Source organism: Drosophila subobscura, chromosome J, assembly GCF_008121235.1.
Source record: "Drosophila subobscura isolate 14011-0131.10 chromosome J, UCBerk_Dsub_1.0, whole genome shotgun sequence".
Lineage (NCBI taxonomy): Eukaryota > Metazoa > Arthropoda > Insecta > Diptera > Drosophilidae > Drosophila > Drosophila subobscura.
The window spans coordinates 1,802,831-1,828,383 of NC_048532.1; the positions used below are offsets into that span (position 1 = coordinate 1,802,831).

Genomic DNA, 25,553 nt, shown 5'->3' on the forward strand with positions numbered 1-25,553 from the left:
AGAACCATCAAAGATACGGATTTTTATAATACACAAAACATCATTTATTTTTATACCCGGGACTCTAAGAGTTAAGATTTGTGGTCGAAAACCAACCACTCTGATGCATCTCCGAATTATTGTCAGATGGGACTATTAATATACCTCCCACCCCCTGCTGAATTCAGTGCTTGCTCATTCTCTCGGTAGCACACTCTGTCTCGCGAGTCTCTCCAGGAGAATAAGCTTAAAGAGCGTGAAAAGTGATGTAGATGTCGAAATATGTTAAATGTAAAAGTCGAAAAATGTATAAGGGGAAATACAATGTACCGAGTGTAGAAGTTGCGATGCGTTCCAACGCGCTTCACAACGTTCCTCCTTGTTTAGACTACTTATTTACGTAGTACATATGTATGTATGTACAGTCAAAAGAAGAGAAAGGGCAGAAGGTTACTATTGCAAGATTCCACCGAAATGAATTTCCGCCTTGCTTACGAGACAGAAGCTACAGATGCTTAGTGCGTCTAAGCGTTCATTTTATACCCTTTCCGAATTATGTGAGGAGCAATATACAGAGGTATTATGTACGCTACGCTCTGTTCGTTACAAACTTTTGACTTTGTACTCTGTAACACTCTCAGCAAGGGTATGTTTAATAAAGTGCAAAAAGGGGGAACCAGAGAAAAAAGAGGAATCGAAAACCAGAACACACTAGAGACCTCAAATACAGCCCAAGAGGTAAACAGAAACAGAGAGACGGCGTGGACGGCTATATGGAGATTGGTTTGATGGGCTTGAAGTTCGCTCAGTAGCTCTCTGGCTCTGTCTCTCTCTCTCTCTCTCTCTCTCTCTCTCTCTCTCTCTCTCTCTCTCTCTCTGGCAGCCTTTCCTCATGTGCGTGACAATAACTTTTGCCTTTGAGCCCTTTTAATGGTGAGCGGGGATGGGGCTCGTGTGGTGGTGCGCTGCGGTGGGGCTCTGATAAACTGCGTTAGAAGTTATAAAGCGATTAGAATGTGTCTGGAGTGTTTCTTGGGGGTTGTCAGAGACATGGACAGAGATAGAAACAGAAATGGAGAGGAAGATGGAGAAAAATAAGGGAAAGAAAAACTTTGCTGCTGTATCAATTTAATGCTTATTTAAAGGGCGAGCAGAGCACGAATTGTGAAATAAATAGAAAGCGGAGAGGGGCGTAGCAGGAGGATTGGCAGTGCCATGGTCGGAATGCAGGTAATACATAAATTTGATTCTATGTACTCTCGTCTGAAAGAACTTCTGCAAAAAGTTTGATAATATTGGCTGTGCAAAGTAAAACGTGTAACATTCATGGATGGCGAAGGGAACCACAAATGGGTAGGCAAGGGGGAGTAGAGCTTGCAATCGAATAATTCGGAATGATAGTTGAGATTTGTGAAAGCAATGAATGAGCAGAAAGATAGTTCAAAAGACACAGAGTATTCCTCACAATCAAAAGCTCCTTTGAAAATATCTTAAAACTATCTTTACAGTTTATTACCACTTAGTAGTACCACTTAGTCCCCCACCACCATTTTATTAGAGTTTGCATCATCATTTTTCATTTTTATAGAAATTCCTCAGCTCGCAGCAATATGTTTTCCTTTCGGTTTCTTGCAGCCAAAAAAATGTATCTCTCTCTCAAAGATATCACTGTCTGACTCATGAGAAAGCAAAATACACAAGCCCACAGAAAATCAGAGCCAACCAACCAGATTCAGTAAATCGCAAATTTTCTATGCATTTTTCTCCAGCTCCACTGACGAGGCGAACCAGACAAGCAAATACAAAGATATATGGACATTATCGTATATAGAAAGTATGCACACACACACATACATATTTATGTACATGTACATATACATAAAAAGAAACCATAAAAAATGCAACAGACCATAATCATTTCAACTTTTTTTGAGCATTTTCTGCTTTTGTCGTAGCTTTGCTCTGCGTTCCCTTCCCAGCTTCAGATTCAGCTCCAACTCTACCGCTCGCTCCATCTCCATCGAGGATTCAGGGTCTGACTATGCAAAAAAAAAAAAAAAATGCAGCAGCCAAAGAGCATATAAAATTATTATGTGACGAGGAACGTGAAGGACGTACGTGGACGTGGACGTGGATAAGAACAGGGACAGGGACAGGAACACTGCTCGGAGGCATTTCTGGTCTCGGCCAAAAATCAGACTCAGCATGTGCACATACTCTCGTAAAGCTCAAATAAACTCGAGATGTTGACAAAGGGTTAGAGGCCATTATTTTGGGGGCAGAAGAGAAGAGGAGTCCCACCTCTAAACGTGGCCAACCCAAAGTGGAAAGTGGAATTTGTATTGAAAGTGTAAACACATCCAGCGGGGGCCCTCCAAATGTGGTAGTGAACGGATTGTGGGTAATAGCCATTTTTAGTGGATTTTAGCTTAAAATATTTCATTATTTTCATTTTATGACGTTCAAATGTACATACATATGCTCTAAAGAGATTTCTACTAATGTTCTTAAGACAGCCAATACACCAATGCAGATTTAGATACGGTATTCATTTCTTGTAGAATTAAAATTGAATTAAAATTATTTCATGCTCGATTTAGCTCTCTCTTTCCCTGTCCCCCCGTATTTGTTCACTCTGCTAACAACATGCTGTATAAATACATATTTACATGCACACATACACATATATGTACATACACGTACATATGAACATATGTATGTATGTATTTATGTATGTATGTTCATCTGTACAGAAGAAGGCTCTGCCAATTAAGTTTTCAATTTCCGCAAGTCAACTTCAAAGACTTGAGGGGCAGCACAACCCCCGCAGAAACAAAACCTCAGGCATGGACATGGTCTAGCCATACGAGTGAGTATTCTGGAGTAACTCCAATCATTCTCTCCACTCCATCCCATCCGAATTTGTTGACATTTCATTATGCATAACCCACCCCAATCTCGAGATGGTGTGGGGTTCTCAGATTTCGGGGGTTGCAATTTGCTGATTTTTGTTTTGCCTACACACGTAATAAAAACAATAATAATAATTTTTCTTCTCGGTCCCCCGATCCTACCACAACCCTCCTCCGAAGTGGAGCGTGTGCATAATTTACGATAATTGCCCCGAAGTTGTGACAGATTCAATTAAGTCGGTGCTTCACTGTATCAACAGTTGCCACTGATAAAACTCCCATAAATTGAAACGGACCTTACGGATATTTTTGGCGTTAAATTATTTTTAGATTCCCTCCGGGTTTCCTAGATCCAATCCCATCCCATCCTACATCATGCATGTGATGAAAAAGCAGTTGAAAAATCATTGCTTATTGTTAATTTATTTCCCTTTTGGCTGTTGAAATTTCCTTCGCTTTTCCCCCATTTTTCCCTCTCCTCTCTCACTCTCTCTATCGCTTTTATTGACTTTATGGACTCGTACACGGATGTGGTATTTCCGGTAAGGAGTCCCAGTCCTCAGCACCCCCGCAATCCTAAGCAGAGAAAGGGGACATTGACCATAAAAGAGGAAGAGCCCCAGAAAACAGAATACAATGTGGGACAAAGAGAAACATGGACAGACTGAAACATACATATGTACAAGAGAATATAACAAAAGCCTCAGTCAGAGCTTTTTAAAGCGCCTTGCCCTGAGCTTGTGATGAAGTTTTATTTGCATTGTTGCTCACACAAGAGACAGGTTGGGGGTAGCGGGTAGAAGATATCCCCATGTACAGGGTGTAGACAAGTGGGCCACAAGTCGATACAACCGCACAACACACACAACGCACACAACCATTTCAATTCATTCATTTAGCCCATAAAGCCACGATGTCGTCTGATGCATCCGACGAGGGGAACTCTTAGAGGGCCCCTGTCCCATCACGCTCAGCATGCACATAACCACCCGCACCAGAATCGATTTATGGGCATTTCCGGGTTGAAATCACTTAAAAGAGTTTGCCGGAACAAAGACGTAGACTCTGAGGGAGAGACGAGGAGGGAACTGCTTGTTAGTTCCTTTGTGTTTGGGTTTTATGCTCTTCCTTCCGTTTTCTGTTCCTTTCTTGCATTGGAACAGACCTAATGCATTCTTGGGGTCTGCCCAAAAATGTTTGCAAAGAATTTGTAAGCTTTATAAAATAAATATTCGACTCTTAAGGGATGATATTACACTCGAATTTCTCATGGTTTTTGAAAAGGGGACTCATCTCTGGGCACGCATCTTTGATTGAGTTATTGTCGAGCCAAGTAATTGAAACTTGGGGGAGAAATGTCCATTTGTCGGATAATTTGACCGATCGAAAGTCACCCTCGAGTCAAACAAACCATGTAGGGGAGAGAGACACTTGTGAAGTAAATAAATCTAATATCTTTACTTCAAAGAATATCGAATCTCTTTTGAAATCGAATTCTCTCAATTATAATTAACTCTCACTTTGAACAGTACCTCTACCATCCAAGTTAGCTTTTCCTATAATTTTCGAAAAGTACACAGAATGAATGGCTACATCAAAGACTTCTTTTTATGCTGATTATCCTTTAAGCCGTTTTTAAAGGCTGATCCCAAATCAATCCCAGAATTTAATATTTATGACTTATCGCGTAACCGCAACATCGACTCTACTTTGAGCCTAAAATCAAAGTATCCAACCCACCAGCGGAATCGCACATCCAGTTATTAGTCTCTTATTTCCTTCCAAGACCCAACTCGACCCCGAAGGCAATCCACAAACCCGAACCAAAATCACAATTGTTTTTGATGAAAATCTTTGCCTTACCTTTTCGGACCACTCCCAACCTCACACTTTTCTTGGCTGACCCATTTTCAATTTGTTAATTTCGCCAACAAATTTTGTTATACCTGGTACTCGAAGAGTAAATAGGGTATATTGTATTTGTGTGCAAAAGTGGATGTATGTAACGCACAGAAGGAAACATTTCCGACCCCATAAAGTGAATATATTCTCGCCCGTTCACCATCTTTGCTTGTGCTTGCTTTTTGTTGCTCATTCTTTCTGGCTCGCTCACTCTCCTTAAAAGGGCGTGTTGGCAGAAGAAGAGATGTAGATGTCGATGACAGATGTAGAACAATCTTAAAATGCAAAATTCGAAGAAAACCACTAAGGTACAGATATACTTACTGAATACCGAGTATAAAAGTTGTGACACGTACGAAGCGTCTAACAAACTTTCTTACTCGTTTTTATAATCTATTTGAGCTTGGATTTTGAAATTTCATGCCACTTAATTAACCCGTGGTGGTCCAGGCGGCGAGGTAATTAACCCATTACCTGGAACCTTGCACCTGGCACATGAACAAACAAAAAGCCGCAAACTATTCAACACGTCATGCAGCGGAGGATGGAGAGGTCACTTTTGCACATTTTTTATTTGCCTGCCAAGGCTGCCAAAAACATGCTAAAGGTGTTGGCTGGAAACGAAAGCAAAAAAACAAAAGAAAAGCGAATACGAAAACGAAAACGCAAAAAAGTTTGCAACTTTTTTGAAGTTGTGCCAATAAATTTTGCGAGCCACAGTGGGGTTAAGCGAAAGTTCTCCCTGCACTCGACAAAGAACCGAAAACAAAAGCAAAAAAAAAATAGAAAACATAAAATGAAATCCTGAAAAAAATATGACCGAACGTAATTAAGAAAAGTTTTCCCCGGCACAATTGAAATCGAGTGAAATCAAAGTGACAGGAGGAAGGAAATCTACGCCAACGATTTAAGCACTTGAGCACCCTAAAATTTATTTCTAAAGAGCAAGCAGAAGATCCCAAAAATAAGAGGCAAAAGCAATTTACACGCAAAAGGATTTTTTTTCACTCGCTTATCAAATTAGACAAGGGGGAGAAATTTCGTGGAAAAGCATTTTCAAATGACTCTCAAGTCTGCCGACGGTATGGGAGAGGTGGTAGGCTTTTCCTTTCGGGTGGTGACTGGTGAACAGGTCAAAGGTGTTGGCAAGCGCCGCAGGAAGCGTTTGAATTGCCTCTGGCACCCGAGGATATCCCATCGATATGGCAGCGAGGAAATTCTCTGTCGAAAAGAGATTTTAATGACATCGCCGTGTTGGCTGGGCTTTATGGCCACCGCAAAAGACAATTTTCGATCCGAATTTTCATGTGGGGGCGTGTTTATTGTCGCCCCGAAAAACGATGGCAGGATATTATAAATAAACAGAGCAGCAGGATGCAGCCAGGGGTGGCAGGCTGTTGGCTGGGACACGTGGAGAAACATCGGTTGTAGGCCTGGAATCAATTTGCCAGAAGGGAATCACTTCTTTCGACATTGTAAGCACACTTTTTCCCTAACTTGGGTTTTGTTTGGGCCTTACGTTGAGAGTACAACCGAACTTTTTAAACGGTTAAATGGGGTTTATATACATAAATATTAAAATCTACGATTTCGAAATCATAATATGGGTAACTTGGACTATATTCAGTATGCATCTTACATGCAATGCAAAATGTATCTTATATGCAAAGTTCAATATCACATTAATTAGCTCATTGAAAGGTCTTTGAATCCTCGGGCTTTCGACTAATTTGACTTAACCCCATTAAACAGTGGCTTAAGAATGTCGAATGCCTTAATTCTACCCAGCATATGGTGGTCCCATGAGTGCTGCCAAGGACACCTTCCAGCATAAGCTTTTCCAGATGGTCACTCAACCTCCGCCACCTATGCTGTTCATTAGTGCGGAATCCGAAACCCGGACAGCTCAGATCTCGCATCATTAACATGGCTCTATTCACACTTAGCCGCCTCACTTTGAACAGTTTCCATTCCATTGTTCCCTCTTCTGGTCATTGGCCCTACCATTTTTTGCTTGTTCTTTTACAGTTCTCTTTATTTTTGCCCTTGGGCATGTCAGAAACTGAACGCAAAAGTATTTTTTCCTCAAAGCTTTTTTCTTGGAGCCGCGTTTCTTTTGCCTAATTTAAATGTTTTTCGAATCATAATAATTTTTATTAATGAATTTAATTGCCACAAATTAGAGGGAACGGGCAACCACCAGAGCCGACAAAAGCTTTATGGAGTTATAATGATCCCAAGCCGTTACAAGCTCTACATATGTATGTAATTGTGTATTTCTGTATGAACATACATTTTAGGCCGACTGCTCTAGCCGGCAGGTAATCAATGGTTACACTAAATAGAAGAGAATTTATTTATTATCATGCCCTAAGTCCAGCAAAGACTTGTCGGATAATTATCCAATGGCAACATCCATAAAAGAGAAGCATCAGTCATGACAATCAAATTATGGTGGCGAGGGGAATAAAAACTCATATAAACAACATTAGACAAATGGAGCACGTAGTGCCTCAACCCCCGGCAGTCACAGATGACTGTTGACTCGACAGCGGATCAGGGCTGGGACATAAACGAAATATTAAAATGAAATCAAACAAATAATCAGCGAGGAAAACAACATCAGAAACAGAAGCCTTACAAATAAAACGCGTACAAGAGTACTCGTAAGAGAGCTGAAAGCTTTCTTGATGCGTAGAATGGCCACAGAGTCGATGTAAAAATACCCTACATGACACGAAAATCCGTACATTAGTATTAGGATCCATACATGACGAAACAAAATTTAGGTAAAAGGTATCCGAGGATGTACATACTCTGAAGTTGAAAATGAAATCAAAAAATATTCTCAAATCAAAATAGAAAAAGGTATTTTATCATTGATCCCCTCTCGACACTCTAAAAAGTCTACCAAAGACAATACAACAACGAAAAGTGACGTGTGAGACGCTTCTTACACGTCACAACTTAGCCATTGAAAATTAATTTCTTCATTCTGGCTATAATAATGATCCAATCTGATCCCAATTCGGCGATCTGATAGATATGGTCCTTCCCTACGGAATGGCGTTTAGTTTTCTTCCTTAATGTTCAAAATTGTGGATACCCCAGATTTTTTCACTTTGCGGGGGTGGTGCAAAATTTTGAAATACACTTGTAACATTGTGAGCATACAGCTATCTGGATGCTAAATTTGGTGGCTCTAGCACTTATAGTCTCTTTTCTGGGAGTTTAACAAGACGGACGGACAGACAGACATGGCTATATCGACTGGGATATTCATGCTGATCTAGAATATATATACTTCATGGGATCGGAAACGTATCCTTCTCTGCGTTACATATGTACATCCACTTTTCCACAAAAATACAATATACCCTTCGGTACCTTCGAGTACCGGGTATAATAAGATGGATAACGCTCATATGTACATTAGATTGGCTAATATTGTCTTTGGTCTCACTCATTCCAGAGTAGTCATGCCAACAGGCAGCGCCAAGCGAATAGCAAGTTGTAGTCATGTACCCCCATGTAGCAACAACATCACGGTATCTCAAGCTGCGTATCAGTGGCTGCTGTTGCTCACGCACACGTTTCACGCTTTTTGCTGTTGTTTCCCTCAACCCCATTCCCCTGCTCCAACGTCATTGGCAGCCATTTTAGCTACCGGTTTTACGCGCCAAAGTCTCCATAACTTTTGCCACATGCCATTCAACGCACATTGTTCGTGCTGCTATGTATGTCGTTGTTGCTGCTGCTGATAGCTTGTCCAACTGCATTGTAGCTTCTTTTTAAGGAATTGAGCATTTCATCAAATGAGGGTAGTTGAGGCGCACTACAATTTCAAAAAATTGTGCAATTATTACACACAAATTGTTTAGTTTCAGCATAGAGAATTGCACTCACAGTCACTTATTGGTTAAGAGTAAGATCTATCCGCAATTGATGCTTTAAAAGCAGGGTGTTGATTCTGTCGACTCTTTCGTGGCCCACAGCTTGCTTTTGAATTCCTTGCAAGAAGAGCGGTCTTCTGTCCGAGTGTCGCATCGTCAGCCGCTGTATGTGACTCGCATGCGATTGCCATTCCCCGAACCTGCTCTGCTCTTTCTTCGGCTCATCATCAACATTCTAACTCTCTTTCATTTCATTTCGTTTCGTTTCGCTTTGCCCTGTGTGGGGGGCTGCTATGTTTGGCAAAAGTTTGCCATAGCAATGGCAAAGCGCATTATTTGATTATGCAGCCACAGCGAGAGAGAAGGACAGAGAGAGAGAGGAAGAGAACGCAAGAAAGCGAGTTTCAAGAACATCGCAAAGTGAAGGCTTTTGTGAAGCGCTCCTTGAACTGAATTTCCTCTCGCACTAGCATACAATTTTAAGCGGACTTCCCTTTTGGCTGACCAAAAGCCTTCATCAGACTCTACTGCAACTGTCCGCTTCCTGCCTGAGCATTACATTTTATAAATCATTCATACGGTAGCATTTTTATGCCATTCAATAAGTTTCGTTGCTCTCAATTGCTCTCGCTCTTCGTTCGGCTGTAAGCTGTCTCCCTCCCACACCTTGTTGTCAAGCTCTGCTTTCTGCCTTGGATAAATTTTCATGGCAGCCTCACCACTCCCACTCCCTTCTCCGGGTTGCTCTTTAATAACTTGAATAATAAAGAAGAGAACTCTCTTTGACTGCACTGGCTGGCAAGGCATATAATTTTGCTAAAGCGCAACAAATTGTTAATTTTCCTTTGCTCTGCCTTCTTTGCCTCCACTGTTTCTGTCACCGTTAATTTGCATATTTCTTCTTTTTACAAATGTAAAATCATTTTTGAGCAGCAGTAAAAAATAAATGGTAATAAATTATAGACAAGTAAAGAAAATGTTTGCCTCTGGTCCCCTCAAAGGACTACTTACACACGAGTATGTATCTATGTACATATGTATGTACATATGTACATATGTATTAACAAATGTGCGAGTGTGTGAATGTTTGTTCGGAATGAAACGGTTAACCAATTGAGTTAGCTTTGTATGCCACACACAAAACAAGTGTCAGAAGGAAGCAAGTGTCCTCAGCTGGACATTCATGCAGGTGATTCATAAGCCTTGGCTATCTCTGTGCTGCTCACTTCCACTTCCCAGTCTACACTCTCTTAAAAGGGAAATCCATCAAATGAGCTGCCAACGCGCTGCGCAGTCAATACAAATTTTTCGCTTCCCTTTTGGTACGCTCTCCCTCTGTTATTCACTTTTCTAGAAGTGTCGGGCGCCGGGAAGCGATGGGACGGTAGGGAAGGGTATATCTGTGAGCATTATTCAATGTTTGCAACGAACGTGCGCAAATTACAAATTCAATGCACGTAGCCGACGGCAAAAGCTTCGAGCCTGAAGCCTCTGTTTCTGCCTCTGTCTATGTTCTGCCTCTCTGCCATGTTTCTGTTTACCTAAAGCACTGTAGCTGCTCTCTCCATTTCTCCATCATCAACGACCAACGGCAGTAACAACTGTCTTTGCTGGCATCTCCCTCTCTCACCGACGACACATTAAAATAATGTATTTTTAAATTTAACATTAATTGTCGCTGAATGGATCCTGAACGGGCTCTCCTCTCCATTTTCCGTTTTCTCGGCGAACCATCACAAGGAGTGGCAGGCAGGCCCCAGACCCACCCGTTAGTCTTTTGCAGTACATTAAGTCGTCTTTTTTCGGTAGATTTCCACCATAAATCTGTGCCTTTGGCTCTCGGATGTTAATGTTTTTATATAAGACGCGATGGGGGGAAATATGCTTTTTATGGCTTTTGGCATTTTGCATGCATTAGCGGGCCTGGCTGGGCCTGTCTTTTGCTAGAGTGAACATTTTCGATTATATTTGTCAAGCAATTGAAACATTTTTCATCGCAAAGCAATTATGAACTTCGATATTGAAATTGTTTCTCAAAGTTTAGACGGAAAATGAGAGATGTACGGTCTGTGGGTTCCAAGAGGAAGAGAAAGAATAAATTAACATGTGTTTCTTGACGCACATTCGTCGAATGATATTGGAATACTATTAGGTGATATTGTTTAGGAAAATGTATCCATAAATCATCCATTTATAGGAACTCCCCTTGGTTTAGACATTTCGTGGTTGAGTTCTTTCTTTCATCCATAAAATTCTCTCATGGGATTTCCCCTTCACATTGATTGACTTTTCATACGAAATCCACATTTCACAAAGCGTTGCCTAAGCCAGATAATTTCCACCACGATTGGCCTCCAAATGCAGCAGTAACCCAGTGTTAAGCCCAAACACAACCTCGCACTCGAACTCGTACTCGTTCCGTTCCCTGTCTCTCCCGTCTGAGCCGAAATTACCTAACTGTCCATTAAGGAGGCCTAGCTAATGTTTGGCAATAAGTGCCCTCCTCCCCCCTTAGCAGCAAAACCCACAACCAAATAGTCTATGACTTTCATTCGATTTGTCTAACAAGGCATAATCATGTGCTGCTGTATTTAATTACTGCCGTCGGGTCATATTGGAAATTGTCGGGAATAGGGAAAGCCAGAGAAAGTCGAGGAGAAAGACGAGCGTGGGAGTGGGTGTTGTGTGTTACAAGGAGATGGCTATAGGAGTTTCGGCTCCGAAATTCGAGAGCTCCATAATGCTAAACACAATTGAGTCATTAAGCCGCAGTCTAATTAGCCAGAAAATGTGAAATGAACGAAAAGAATGGCCGAAAAAACTCTAGTTCTGTTCTCGTGTTGTCAAGGAGAGAGGATTAGAGAGACCGCGTTAGGCGAATTAGTTGTAGTCTTGTTCTTTGACTTCACCCAAGAACTATCCGAATATAGCCTGAGCGCCAACTCATCAAAAGTCCACAAATTTGTACGGCAGTTTAACGTGAACATTTTAGCCTGGCATTTTTGGTGGCCGACAAGATTTATTTCGTGTCTGCTTTCGACCACGTAGGTCATTAAATTGTTTAGAAATCGCCGCCGTAAACCCAGCTCGCCCCAGCTCCTCTCGAAATTATCTCAGTATCCAGGCAGAACCAAATACCCAACCCATGCTGAGGCCACAATTTCAAATGAACCACAAAATTGACTATGAAACGGACGGCACACGCACTCTGCACCGTACAGTGGTACAGGAACGGTTTCTAGCAGTCAACATATTTCAACTGGTCTTTTAATAGTATTCTTTTTCAGTATTTTAAAAATTAAATCGGCTTGGGACATGTATTCCCATAGGAGAATTTCATGATTGGTAAAGTTTCAGAAGATGTGGTGTGAAATTTTGTCGATTTCTGTGGATATTTTTTAATTCAATTTTGAATTCTAAATTAACTCAACAAATTTTCGTCATGTACAATGTACATTCGCATTTGAATCTCGTCACTGTCCCAAAGAGCCCACCGTTGGGCCTATTTCATCGCTTATTTTTTAGGGTTTCCTTCAAGTTTTCCCCTCATCCGGTCCGAAATGGTGGCTGAACTTCAGCCACGAGAAAGAGATACAGAGACAGCTAATGCCACAAATGATGCCTAATGACGGTTTCGCCTTACACGATGAAATTGCCTCCAAACTGACGAAATGGGGGTCTATTTTGGGAGTGTGTTACAGATAGAGATTTATGTGTATAATGGATAAATGCCCCACAGGTTCAAGGTCGCTGCTTTAGTAAATCAATAATAATATTTTTTTGTGGGTGGTCTTACCTTCAACTTTAGCCAGGGCCAGGACGGAGATGGTCTGCAGTGCGGGCACCGCCCAGGCAACCAAATGGAATAAATGCGATTTATTTTCAATTGCCTCGTGGCCCCATTTGAGGCCGGCGGCCAGGAACCAGGCGAACGCGAGACACGACCACCACGCGAAGGCGGCCATGCAGCAGAAATACAATGCCATGAATAATACGGTGCAGGCGGTTGTCTGACGATGGCCCTGCAAAAAAAAAAACACAAAAACAGTGATAATGCTCATATGGTGGTCATAATATTGCGATGCGCATGATGTTACACAATTGAATCTTGATCAGAGTATTCAAAATGATATGCATACATATGTAGATATCATAACTTTCTTTGAAGTTTTCGGGATTTATAATATTAATGGTGTCATAGATGTATTCGCATCTTTTGTGGTTTGACAAGAATTGACAATGAAATTGTATTAAATCTGAATATTCCAACGGATGTACATATGCATTTATGAATACAGCAATAATGATCAAAATTGATTCCCTCTGCGAGGGAATATCGAATGGGTCTTGCCTCCTCTTACCTGGGTTATGGTGGACATCATCTGCAGACGGCCGAGCTTCACTGGCGGAGGAAATGGCTCGCGGCACGACACGGAGTCGCCTGCTCCCAGGCCGGCCACGTAGGCGCAGCCGACGACAAGATAGCAGACGGCAAGGAAGACGATGGCCCGCTCGGGGTAGCGAAAGCGCGACGAGTCGATCAGGAAGGTGAGCACCTGGAAGAAGAAAAAGAATGCAGGATATTAAATATAAATTTAGATTTAATTATGTTTGCCTTAATTAACCCGAGGTTCTTTGGGATTCTCTTAAAATCGCATTAGGCTCAGGGGAGAGAGAAGGAGTCTTGAGACCTATTAAGGATCTTTGCAGCTCTGCCTTCTGGTCATTAGCCACTACACATTAGCTGATTGTGATGGTTTTGGCATTTACCCTCGAGAGGGGTCTCACTTGTTTCGCAAGGTTTCGCTTGCTTCTTCTTCAGGGTTGGCCTTAATGAATATGGCCAAAAATGTGCTTAGCTGGAAGGGGTCCTAGCTTTAACTGAGACAATGACGATGGGAACAATAACTGATTTAATTTGCTTTGTATCATTTGGCAGGATCTCTTTGGTATGTTCATATGCATATCCAATGCCAATGGTTTCCGGGAAATACTTTTCTTTATTTCCATCTTCAAGTGAAACTTGAATTTGCTCTCAAATTTCATGTGTGGGTGTGGCACAAACAAAGTCTACAAACGTTTTTCCCCGACTTGAGGAAACTTCACCCACAGACGTCTCTCTTCCCTGCCCGCCCACTGAAGCATAGCTTGTGGGCGTGTCGGGCCTCTGCTGGAGCTTCCAAATGTTTTCGAAACATTTTCAGCTTATTTCGTTTCATTTGTAGTTGGTCACACCTACAAAACCCCTCCACAGATTCCCCCACGCCTCCCATGCGTGGCACAACAAATTGCTAGACAGCAAGTGGCAGGGAGGGGGAAGTGGATGGGGAAAACGATGGGCAGGAACTCCACTTTTGTTGCTTGTTTTGCAGCTTGGCATATATAAACAATTCAATTCAATTTCACAGCTTTTCTCTCTGTCTGTTGACAAAACGAGTTACAAACTGAAGTGACTCACTGGCACCCTGTGACAACGACGACAGTCCCTTCCGATCCTTTACGAATCCCAGCACACTTTTTCTTAGATGTGTATATGTACACACATACATACATATGTATGTAAATTATGACAGTGGAATGGGTTGAGAGGGGAGAGAAGACCATGCGTAGGTGGAAATTAGATGTAAGCTGGCTTACCATAATTTCAGAGGAGAAAAACGATTTCCAAATGAATACATTTTCGGCTCAGTGGGAGACAGGGAGCGAGAGGGCGATAGAGAGTCTCAGCCTGAGAAGTGCGTTTCTGCATCTATGAATAATTCAAAGGTCTAGTCGTGGTAACATTAACACTCGCCACATTAATGCAATGCTAACAACCCAAACTCAAGCACACACATGCGATGCGACTGAGTATTCCCAGCTCCATTTGCCCCAAACCCAACTGTTTCTAGCGGATAGTTTTGTTCGAGTAGAATAATGATCCAGCACAATCATTGCTGGGGCATGTCTCTGCCGTAGACAAAAGACCGCCTTGGCCTGGCTGAGTGGGCGCGTAATCAGACATGGAAATGCAAAGAAGTGGGCCAGAGAATGAGGGTAACAAGAAAAAATCGCTTCCACGAGGAAACCCCTTGCCACTGTGCACGCGTTTATTCTAATTTCTTTAATTTCTAAAGCAGGGCTCGGCCCTACCCTGCAGTACCAGAAATCTTCGATCTTCGATGACAAATGTCAACTAGCGCAAGCTGGGATTGTTATACCCGGTACTCGAAGAGTAAATAGGGTATATTGTATTTGTGCGGATAACGGTTGTATGTAACGCACAGAAGGAAACGTTTCCGACCCCATAAAGTATATATATTCTTGATCAGCATCAATAGCCGAGTCGATTGAGCCATGTCTGTCTGTCCGTCTGTCCGTCCGTCCGTCTGTCCGTCTGTCCGTCCGTCTTGTTGAGCGCCTGGATCTCAGAGACCATAAAAGCTAGAGCCACCAAATTTTGCATCCAGACTTCTCTATGCTCACACTGTTACAAGTGTATTTAAAAAATGAGCCACGCCCCCTTCCGCCCCCGAAAAAAGGCGAAAACCGTAGGGAATGACCATATCTATCAGATCACCAAATTTGGATCGGATTGGATCATTATTATAGCCACAATGAAGAAATTTATTTGCAGTGGCTAAACCCACCCTGTCCCGCAGCTTTTGTTGCTTTTTTCACATTCTCTCATTCACACTCTGTTTCGCGCGGCCTCTGCCTCTTCCGCGAGTCTGCTGTGTGTTTGTTTAAGGAAGGGGGGCGAGCTAAGGGAGCGTGTTGGTGTTGTAGATGTAGATGACAGATGAAGAAAAAATGTAAAATTTGACAAATAACCGCTAAGTTGCAGATGTAGTACTGAGTGCCGGGTATAAAAGTTGTGACGCGTAAGAAGCGTCTCACACGTCCCTTCTCGTTTTTCTCTGCCGCTGCGGCAGCCGAGCAAAATACGAAGTAAACGCGTTGGTCAAACCAAACTCTTTTTTCTTATTTTTTTTCCGGAATTCGAGTTTGCCGACGGCTTCGAAGACGTAATTACAATTATGCAGTGAATAGTGAGTCTGTTTTTGGGTAAAATATATACATAAATATGTACATATAAACACACATATGTAATGCATTATTATCAGGTCAGTTCAGTGTTTCATTTAAGTAGTTGTATCAAATTGTATCTGAATTACTTACGTTTTACACAAAATTTCAATCTGCAAACGGTCCTTCAACAAATACAGAAAAAACAATCCTGAAGTCGAGCTGGTATGTATGTACATATTTTGACGGGTGTTTTGAACTCGAAGAGTAAATAGGTTATGTTGTATTTGTGCACAAAGTGGATGTATGTAACACACAGAAGGAAACGTTTCCGATCCCATAAAGTATATGTATATATTCTTGATCAGCATCAATAGCCGAGTCGATTGAGCCATGTCTGTCTGTCCGTCCGTCTGTCCATCTGTAGGTCTGTCTATCTGTCCGTCCGTCTTGTTGAGCGCCTGGATCTCAGAGACCATAAAAGCTAGAGCCACCAAACTCCAGCTCCAGACTTCTTTATGCTCACACTGTTACAAGTGTATTTCAAAAATGAGCCACGCCCCCTTCCGCCACCGCAAAAGGTAAAAGAAGGTAAAAGAAAACTAAAAACGCCATTCCGTAGGGAATGACCATATCTATCAATGGGATCACATTGGGATCAAATTGGATCATTATTATAGCCACAATAAACAAATTAATTTCCAGTGGCTAAACCCACCCCGTCCCGCAGCTTATATTTGTTTTTTTTTCACATTCTTTCATTCACACTCTGCTTCGCGCAGTGAGTCTGTAGTGTGTGGGTCTAGGGAAGGGGGCGAGCTAAAGGAGCGTGTTGGTGTGACAAATGTTGTAGATGTAGATGACAGATGAAGAAAAAATGTAAAACACCGCTAAGGTGCAGATGAGAAACGACTCACACGTCCCTTCTCGTTTTTTTTTGTATTACTTCTCATATATAAAAATAACTGTAAGCACCAGTCAAACCAGTCAAATCAAATGAACATCTTCGTTTGACCCCCAGGGTAGAGTCATTCAAAAAACATTCCAGACACAAAAATTGAACTCTTTTGTATATGTATGTATGTGTGTACATTGTACACGTACCAAATATTCACCGCCTTCGCATAGGCTTCTTTTAACTCGGCAGAAATTATTTAGCTCGTACCGCGCCTTTCACGGTCAACAGCGAACAAAAAAAGAACAAGTTTAATTTAAATTTTAGCGCTCATAAATTTCCTTGGCTTGGGTCATTAAAGTCAGCCCCAAAACTAAAGTAGATACACCCACCTACCGCCCACTTATGACAATCCGCAGCACACCCTCTCTCCCGCCGACTGTTCGAGTGGTGTTGAAAACTAAAAGCCACCGAAAAGCTTTGAGAGCTTTGCCAGCGGTTGGCAGTTTTTGAATTTTGCATAAATTAGATTTAACTCAACTGGCAACAAAAAATTCTTTAAACAAAAACTGCATAAATTTGCATTGGGAAACATCAGCAATGAGATAGTTTTTGCCGTCGGTCTCAGTCGGTCTAGAGGGTGGAATGGATCGTCTATTAGAACAACTAACTATTAACATAATCATTTCAGTCAGGTTGCGGCATAAATTTGCGGTACATTTTTGAGGTTTCGCTGTGTAAGCTGTCTCTGACAGCTTTGACGTTTATGGAATATACATTTCAGTGATTAAAAATTACGAGCACTTGCCTATTTAATAATTATTAATTGTTTTAATATAAAATCTAAGCATAAAAAATGTCACATCATAAAACGAGAGTATTTTAATTAGGTTCTAGCGGGGATAGAGATATTGCCTTGGGATGTTAATAATACTTTAATATTTAAAGTGATATTTAGAGTAAACCATTTAGCATAATTGAAGCCACTATATGCACTGTAGATCTCTCAAAGGATTCCTTCTCTGCAGCATTCGGATAGTTACATAAGTCTCACCATTTGAATATCAAACAGATACATCCACGTTATCTATGCAAATTTGCGGCTCACTGAACACTCAGCTCCCCGTGTCGCGCTCTCTCAGTGCTACTCGCAGTTTTCTGGTTTCCAATTTTAGTTCCCCTGCTCAGGTTTTTGTAATTAAGGAAAAGTTATCCAAGTCAGCAACAAACGACACGACAAACGAACATCCTCTATGTTTATTTGCTGTTCTGCACCCAACCCCCACCAGGCAGCCAGTTTTCCCGCTTTCAGCTATCATTTTCCATCCCATTTTCCTTCACCCAAACACACACACATTGTCATTTCGTCTTTTCGCTTTTCATTGGAAAACAAATGTCAAGTCAGAGAGAGATAGAGAGGCACACTCTGCGAGTCATTGTCTCATCTCATCTAACGCGTTTAATGAAAAAGGTGTTGATTGTTGACAGTTGATGTGACACACTCCCACCTCCACCTCCCCTCCCCTCCACCACTCACTTCTAGACCCTATGTAACCTCACCCGTCGCCGCATGGCAGCAAGTTTTCCCTTCAGAAATTTCCTGACACTTTTACCTGTCTGAGCCATTCTGAGCCCTCAGCTTGAGACAGAAGTTTCGGGTGCAAAAAATATTTGCTTCAATTTTAGTTTCGCGAAAATTGAAATAAAATTTGTTTTCTTATAATTGTAGTTGATAGTGGAAATGAAAAGCCCTAAGGTTTTCCTCGGGTTAGTATCTGTAAGTTGGCCAAAAGTTCGAGCTGTCAGACCAAATTGGTTGGGGAATAGATACAACGCTGGGATGCTGGAAGGAGAAAGCTGTTTCCCTGGTTGTCTTAAAGTTGACTCAAGAAATTCTATGCTCAAAAAAATTTAAATTATATCAAATTAAATTTAAATATGTGTATATTTTGCTGATATTTTGTTCTAAAAGTTTTTCCCCTACAAATTTTGTATATTTGTTTTCCCAAATTTCCACTGAGACGTTAATCAATTTTAGAAGGCATTTCTTTAAAATGCCCAAACTTGCATGCCCGTTCCCACTCTCCTCATTCCATTAAAATAGTTGAGCACTTTATTCATTGAATACCAAATTCCCAGAAATGTCAAAGCTGAATCTAAATAAATGTGAAGTATTTCAAGTACAAAGGCAAACAATCATGTGCATCCTTTTTCCTGAATTTTTTCACCCATCAACCACGTACATACATACAATATGTACATAAATACATACATACATACATACTCGTTCATACATACTCGATCAGACATATGTACATACGTATGTACATATGTGTGTATGTACATATTTTTATCCTCATAAGCTTCAACTGCAATTTTCTAATGCTCTCTCTTGTCATATATATTTTACTATTGCCATTTTCATTGACATATTTTTGTGGCATTGCAGTTTTTATGTACACACATACCACATATAGAGAGGGAGAGAGAAAGTTTATTAAAATCAACAAACAGGCAAACAAACATAGCCCACATTTCATGGGGACTTTATTGAGATGTATTGACTACGATTCGCAGGGGCATCAAAAATATAAGCATGCGAAACTATAAGCTGGAAAATGGCAAACGGAGGAGGAAGCCAAAGGAAAACCATTCCCATGTGCATTTAGCATGTGGGAGCTGGGCCGGAAGATTTGCGGTTTTCCATGAGGGAAATTTAGGGAGAAACTTAGGGTTGCTACTAGGGTATATATGTATGTACATACTTAGAATACGGAACTATTTCTGCACTGACACCAGAGATAGAAATTTGCAGTTGTGATAAAACTAAAAGTTAAATATTGTTTGATGATCCTTAAGTTTCTGATCCAGTCTCATAAAAACCAGAACTCTAGAAATTATTTCAGATGCAATGATTTTTATGTATTAGAATCAATGAGTAAATCCAAAAAAAAATTAACAAAAAAAATAGTCAAATCAGTGGAATTGCTGCAGTTGACTAAATAACAGCGAATAAGGAAAAATAAATGGGAAAGCATGGAGAAAATTTGCATGAACTCAGCTCCAGCTGAAAAATGCAAAATGTTCACCCTGAAAAATAAATATACGACGAATGAGAATGAAAATGGGAATGAACACTCGGAGAGAGCATACTCATAATCGTAAAAAGTAAGTAGAATGAGCCGGCAAATGAAAACCTCTCTCCCGTTCCTTCTCCTGTTTGGAAAAACAATTTTGAAATTTGCATAGAATTTGTTGTGGATTTTGTTGTTGTTCTTCTTCTGGATTGCACTGATATGCCCCGCCCTCGAATGGCGTGGGCAGGATCTGGCGCTGACAATGGGCGACAAATTATATGCAATGACAAAAATGTATCGCAGACACGAGAGGGACATACGGAAAGGGGCGCAGGAGGGCGAGAAAAAACCAGAGACAGCATGCAAAAATATGTCGACATGTGAGTGACACTGTCCTCCACGGGGTGGCCCGCCCCTAGACTCTGCAGGGCTTGATGGATGTAGCACAACTTTATGACGTGTGTGTGTCACTCTGAGTCCCCGGAAGCTGGGACCCTTCCCGCTTTGATAGATGCTCTTTTTTGGCCCTTCTCCCATCCTATAACTACCACCACTCATCCCTTCCTCCTTCCGAATGATTACTTGGGAATTATAAGCGTTGGACCAGGTTCAGTCATCATTATGGTTGCATTTTTGTTGCTTCTTGTTTGAGAGACTGACATGAACCTGCTCCAGCTAAATTGGTTTTTTAGTCCAACATAAGTATGCTCTTTTTTCAACATGATTGAAATTCGCAAAAAAGGTAACAAATATTATAGCATGGTTTGTGAGAGATGGTAAATGTGAAAATCCTTGACTAACATATTGATTTCCATATACTCAAGCTCAGTGACAGACAAGAGAAAGAGAGGGATCGAGAGTGGGGGAAGGAAGAGAGCGTCCTTCGCAGGGCCTTTCACATGATGAATAGTTCCAGCGCTACCAGACGAGATAATTAGACAACAAAATTGATTGATTTATCGTTATTGGATATGCTTAAGCGAAACGATACGAAACGGAAGTATAAATATTGCTTAAGCGGTTTGAAATAAATGGATATTTTATGGTAAATGGTTTCCTCTGGAATTGAGTTGCAAGAACATTGAAGAAGTTGTGAAATATTCGAAGAACATTTTTTACTTTCACCATAATTATTCCTTTATATATTTGATTTTTCAAATAAAATTGCATTCGAAGTGAAAAACTAATACTTTAATTTCCTTCCACTTTTAATCTCTTAACTATTTTCTAACCCTAGGCAAATCCTCTGTAAGGCTTTAATGATTTTCCACCGTTCCCTTCCCGAGTTCCTCTTCTCACATCAGGCACACAAAGGAGAGAATGAAACTCCAAGTATTACAATGCAAGAACTATTTCCAATATTAGTGTAGAGCTCATACATGCTTGAGGCATTCATTCATTCCTCCGAGTCAAAGGAATGAGACACATTGAGGCATGTGGGGACATTCCGGAATATCAAAGGGCAATTCTAATAATATTTGAAATTTACTTTTGTTCTCTGGTATTTGCCCTTCCATCTATGGATACATTCAGATACTAAGGCAAGCTTCAGCTCCACCCTGTCCGCCATTCTGTTGGGCTCCTTCCCTTACGCCATCAAGGTGGCATCCTCCTTACCAGGAGCACCGCAGGGTGCTCTGAGAGGGATGTGCGAGGGTGGCTTCTGCATATGTTTTGCCAAGTTTATTGAAAAATATGCACTGACAGGTAATATGTCAAAGCGTGGGATTTGCCAAAGTGCCAAACGACCTCGTCCTGCCATTCTAACCCTCGCTGTCGCCTCCCCGTCCCCCTTTATAATAGACTTGCTGGAGGAGCAGCAGGATTCAGTCGTTTTGCTTGGAAAAGATGTTTGCTTTGAGCTCTACTTAAAGAAAATATGGCAGCACTCAGCGAAGGATAACAAAGGTGGCGCTTGCTGGTGGCAGCGAAATGAGAATGGAAATGGTCCAAGGGCCTTACGAGCACTTCTTTACGATTTAATATTTAACGATAAAATTGGATGAAAAACTTACTGTGAACAGGCAGCTCGCCACGCAAACCGCCGCCCAGGATCCCACCCAGTAGCGGAGAACTGTCCGCTCTCGCTCTGGAAAGAACATGGCGTGGCATGGGGCTCCGCAGTCGTGGAGATCCTGCAGAGAAATAAAGGAGATACAAATGAGTAAATTGCTATAGGCGCAAACCTAACCTTGCTGGCAGCGATTAATTAATAAGGCTTAAATTAAATGTGGGCAAAATGGGATTATGGGTTGTAATTAAAGGGGATTAAAGGAGGAGACTTATGGGAAACGAATATGAATGTGGTCTGCGGAGTGGGCTAATGTAATGAGGACACAGGATATGTACACAGCTTAAAGGATGCATACATTAAGGATCAATTTGAAGATACATATGTACATACATACATATGTACATATATACATACATATGTACATGTATGTATGTACATACATATGTTTAACGAGAAGGGACGGGTGAGACGCTTTTCGTCACAACTTGTATACCCGGTACTCAGTAGGACTTAGTGGTTTTTTTCAAATTTTACATTTTACATTTTTTCTAAATATGTCATCTACATCAAGATCAGCTCTCGACCCCTCCTCTAGAGCCGCACACTGCCTGAAGCAGAGTGTGGATGAGAGAATGTACAAAAAACAAAAAAAGGCTGCGGGACGGGGTGTTTTAGCCACTTCAAATTAATTTCTTCATTCTGGCTGTAATATTGGTCCAAACTGATCAAATTCGGTGATCTGATAGATATGGTCCTTCCCTATCGAAAAGCATTTTTAGTTTTCTCTTATCTTCAAAATTGTGGCTGTGGGAGATTTTCGACAGAATTAAAATGAATTTTGTATCAGTGTGAGCATACAGCAGTCTGGAGGCAAAATTCGGCTAAGAGCTCTAGCTCTTATAGTCTCTGAGAACTAGCGGACAAACAAGACGGACAGACGGACAGACAAACATGGCTCTATCGACTCGGCTATTGATGCTGATCAAGAATGTATAAACTTTATGGGGTCGGAAACGTTATTCCCCACAAATACAGTATACCCTATTTACTCTTCGAGTACCGGGTATCCCTATTTACCCATTCTAGAAGACCCCGCAGTATCTCGAGAAGTAACGATATATTGTGGAAAAGATTTTGAAAAATATTAGAAAAGATACATTTTCTATCTTCAGGGTGAAACCATCACAGAACGTCAACAGGGAATACTATTGCAGCCCTCGGTTAAAATCTCATCGCAATAACTGCAGCTTAATGAGGTTTGCCCGAAACAGGGGACCCGACTCAACCTTGAACTCGAAACAACTGAAGGAGAATCAACCCCCAAAAAATTGCATTACGAAGTGTGGCAACAATGCAAACGGACGAACAACAGCAAAAACGGCAGACAGGCGCCCTAAGCCACGTTCTGTGGAAGTAAGCGGGACAGACAGAGTAAGAGCGAGTGAGCGAGAGACAGCGAGATAAGAGTGGAGTTTGTTCTGTTCTGGCGCATTGTAAACCGCAGGAGATTTGAATTTTAGATAGCACGCACACATACGCAGACAGGAAGGCTGGCGTCTGGCTAGCGAACCCAATTGATGAGAGGAAGAGAGAGGCTAATCAAGAAGTAATCGAGACTGGAGATACCCTGCAAGATCTGCTATTACGTATGCTAAGACCAAAGGCAAAACCATTCTACATAAACATATAATAATTAGTAACACGAGCAGAATGTTATTGAATCTGAACTCTTTGTACTTTTTCTATTCCATTTTTAGATATTTATGTACATAGTACATGTACGAGGCAGAGACGTTCCAACTCTGACTGAAAGACACTGCAGGTCCTCACCCTGCCCATGCCCATGACGCCCTTCCGCATGAGACTGAGAGGAAACAGAGCAACAGAAGCCGTCGTCAGTCTCTCTGTCAAAGAGCAAACTCCACCAAAAGTGTTGTCTGCCCCAGTCTGTCGTATTCGTATTCGCACTCGTCCTCGTGCCTGCCTGGGTATTGGGCCTTATTTCAAATTCCCATTAAAAATTTAAAATCCTCCCCCCAACGTCTGTCCGCTCATCGTTTTTGGCAATCATCGTTAGGTTAGCGGCGCAAATTGCGTTTTTTCCTCCAAGGGAGAGAGCAAAAGGGACTGCAGGAGCCAATGGTAATGTTAAGCAAGGGCGGACGGAAAGAGACGGAACCAGCTGAATGCTGGGGGAACAATATTTACGCATATTTGAGACGCATAAAGCAACAGATCCGCAACAATAACATAAAGCTGGCGAAGAAAGAGAGGGTGGAGCTGGGGCTCGGGCTGAGTACTCCTCTAAATTGCCCGCAGCTTTTTTTCTCCTTGGAGAAGCCCATGGAAGTAGCCGCATTTATTTGAAATTATCCTCCAAGCTTACGCTCCCTTCAGCCAAGTCAGCGTTGAAAAATTTAATTTTAAAGAACTCATTTTGAGGGATTGGTATGGGCAAGACAAAGATATAGTGGGGAATAAGAGAACCGAAGAGACAATTGGGTAAATCCAACTAAGTAACCTTAAGGACTTCTCAATGGAGGTTATTAAATCGTCATCAGAGAGGCCTTTTGAATTTAACGATATTAACGTCTTAAATTAGTGGAAGTGTTCCTTTAAAAACTCAATATGTATGGTTTAAGAAAGTGCACATATGTACATACATTGTATGTATTTACATCAGGGCTCGGCACCCATACAATTAACGAGCCGTTTTTGCGTTTGTGTGTGAAGACGCACGCAAAACGCAACATTGGTATTGGTACGAATCACTGTAATACGCTTGTACGTGAGGGCAGCGCAGCAGCAGCGCAGCAGCAGCGCCTTGTCCCGCACCCATGGATAGGGCCGTACCGAGCCCTGATTTACATACATTATGTTCATTAAAATTGTAGTGCCACACCTCATCCCTTTCACAACTATTTTTGAGACCCTTCGTAACGTAGGTATTATAAACCCGAAGAAATCTTGTCAGATTTGCGTTTCATCTTCTTGTTTTTTATGACTCTTGTCGAATACCCATTAAATCTGCTGTTCAATAAAATAGGAGTGCCGAGTGTAATTATTTAATCAAAGCAAATCAATTCAAAAAAAAGTCACCATCAGTAAACTTAATTTACATACATATGTATGTATGTATGCATATAGTGAATATTTTGATGAAAGAAATGTTGAACATAGCGGTACTTTTGTTTTTAGTGCGTAAGAGAAATTATTGATCGGTTCAGAAGGCGAACAAAATTAACGTCAGGTGGTAATATAGAATTGAAAACGAACTTGGATGTGTTCTTGCTATTATATTTAACCGTTTCAACTAAGACCATGAAAAGTGATTTCTTATGCGAAAAACTTATTTTCGAAGATGGTCTTCAAAATCCTGAAAAGTTTTCAAAACATTTCTATGTATATCGTTTTGAAGGTATTATGACAGTTCGTATACGACTGATTATTCATTATTTTACTTATTGAAGTACCAGAAAGCCACGCTACGAGTACAGGGGTGCACGACTGAAGTTTCAAAACACATGTGCACTAGGCGGGTATATTATTATATATATTATATGGTAAGAAAATAAGAAAATAATATTTTTGGCGTTAATTCACATCTAATTTGTGCCCAAGTTCTTGAAAAAAACAGTATTGAGCATGTTGTGTTAAGCCTTATGGGCTCCAGCCTATATAAAGTGGGACTTCCTAGCCTGGCGTTGTTGTATTTCACAAGATTGTGTGGGCCAGCGTACTTTTTCATAGATTACATTCATATTACAGCTGAAAAATACCTCTAAGACGGATCTTTCAACAAGATAATGATCCGAAAGACTGAAAAATGTCTACAGGAATCGGGTTTCATCTGAAAAAATCTGCGTTCTACCA

General features: G+C 41.2%; 1 protein-coding gene across 1 annotated transcript in view; it reads right to left on the reverse strand.

Annotated features, from left to right (window-relative positions):
- Positions 1–25,553, reverse strand: part of LOC117893877 (frizzled) — a 101,059-nt gene that overhangs the window by 44,301 nt on the left and 31,205 nt on the right. The window contains exons 2-4 of the mRNA XM_034800649.1: positions 21,682–21,801; positions 13,048–13,242; positions 12,483–12,708 (exon numbers count right to left, since the gene is read on the reverse strand). Of these exons, the coding sequence (XP_034656540.1) occupies positions 12,483–12,708; positions 13,048–13,242; positions 21,682–21,801 (541 nt within the window). The remainder of the gene's footprint in view (positions 1–12,482; positions 12,709–13,047; positions 13,243–21,681; positions 21,802–25,553) is intronic.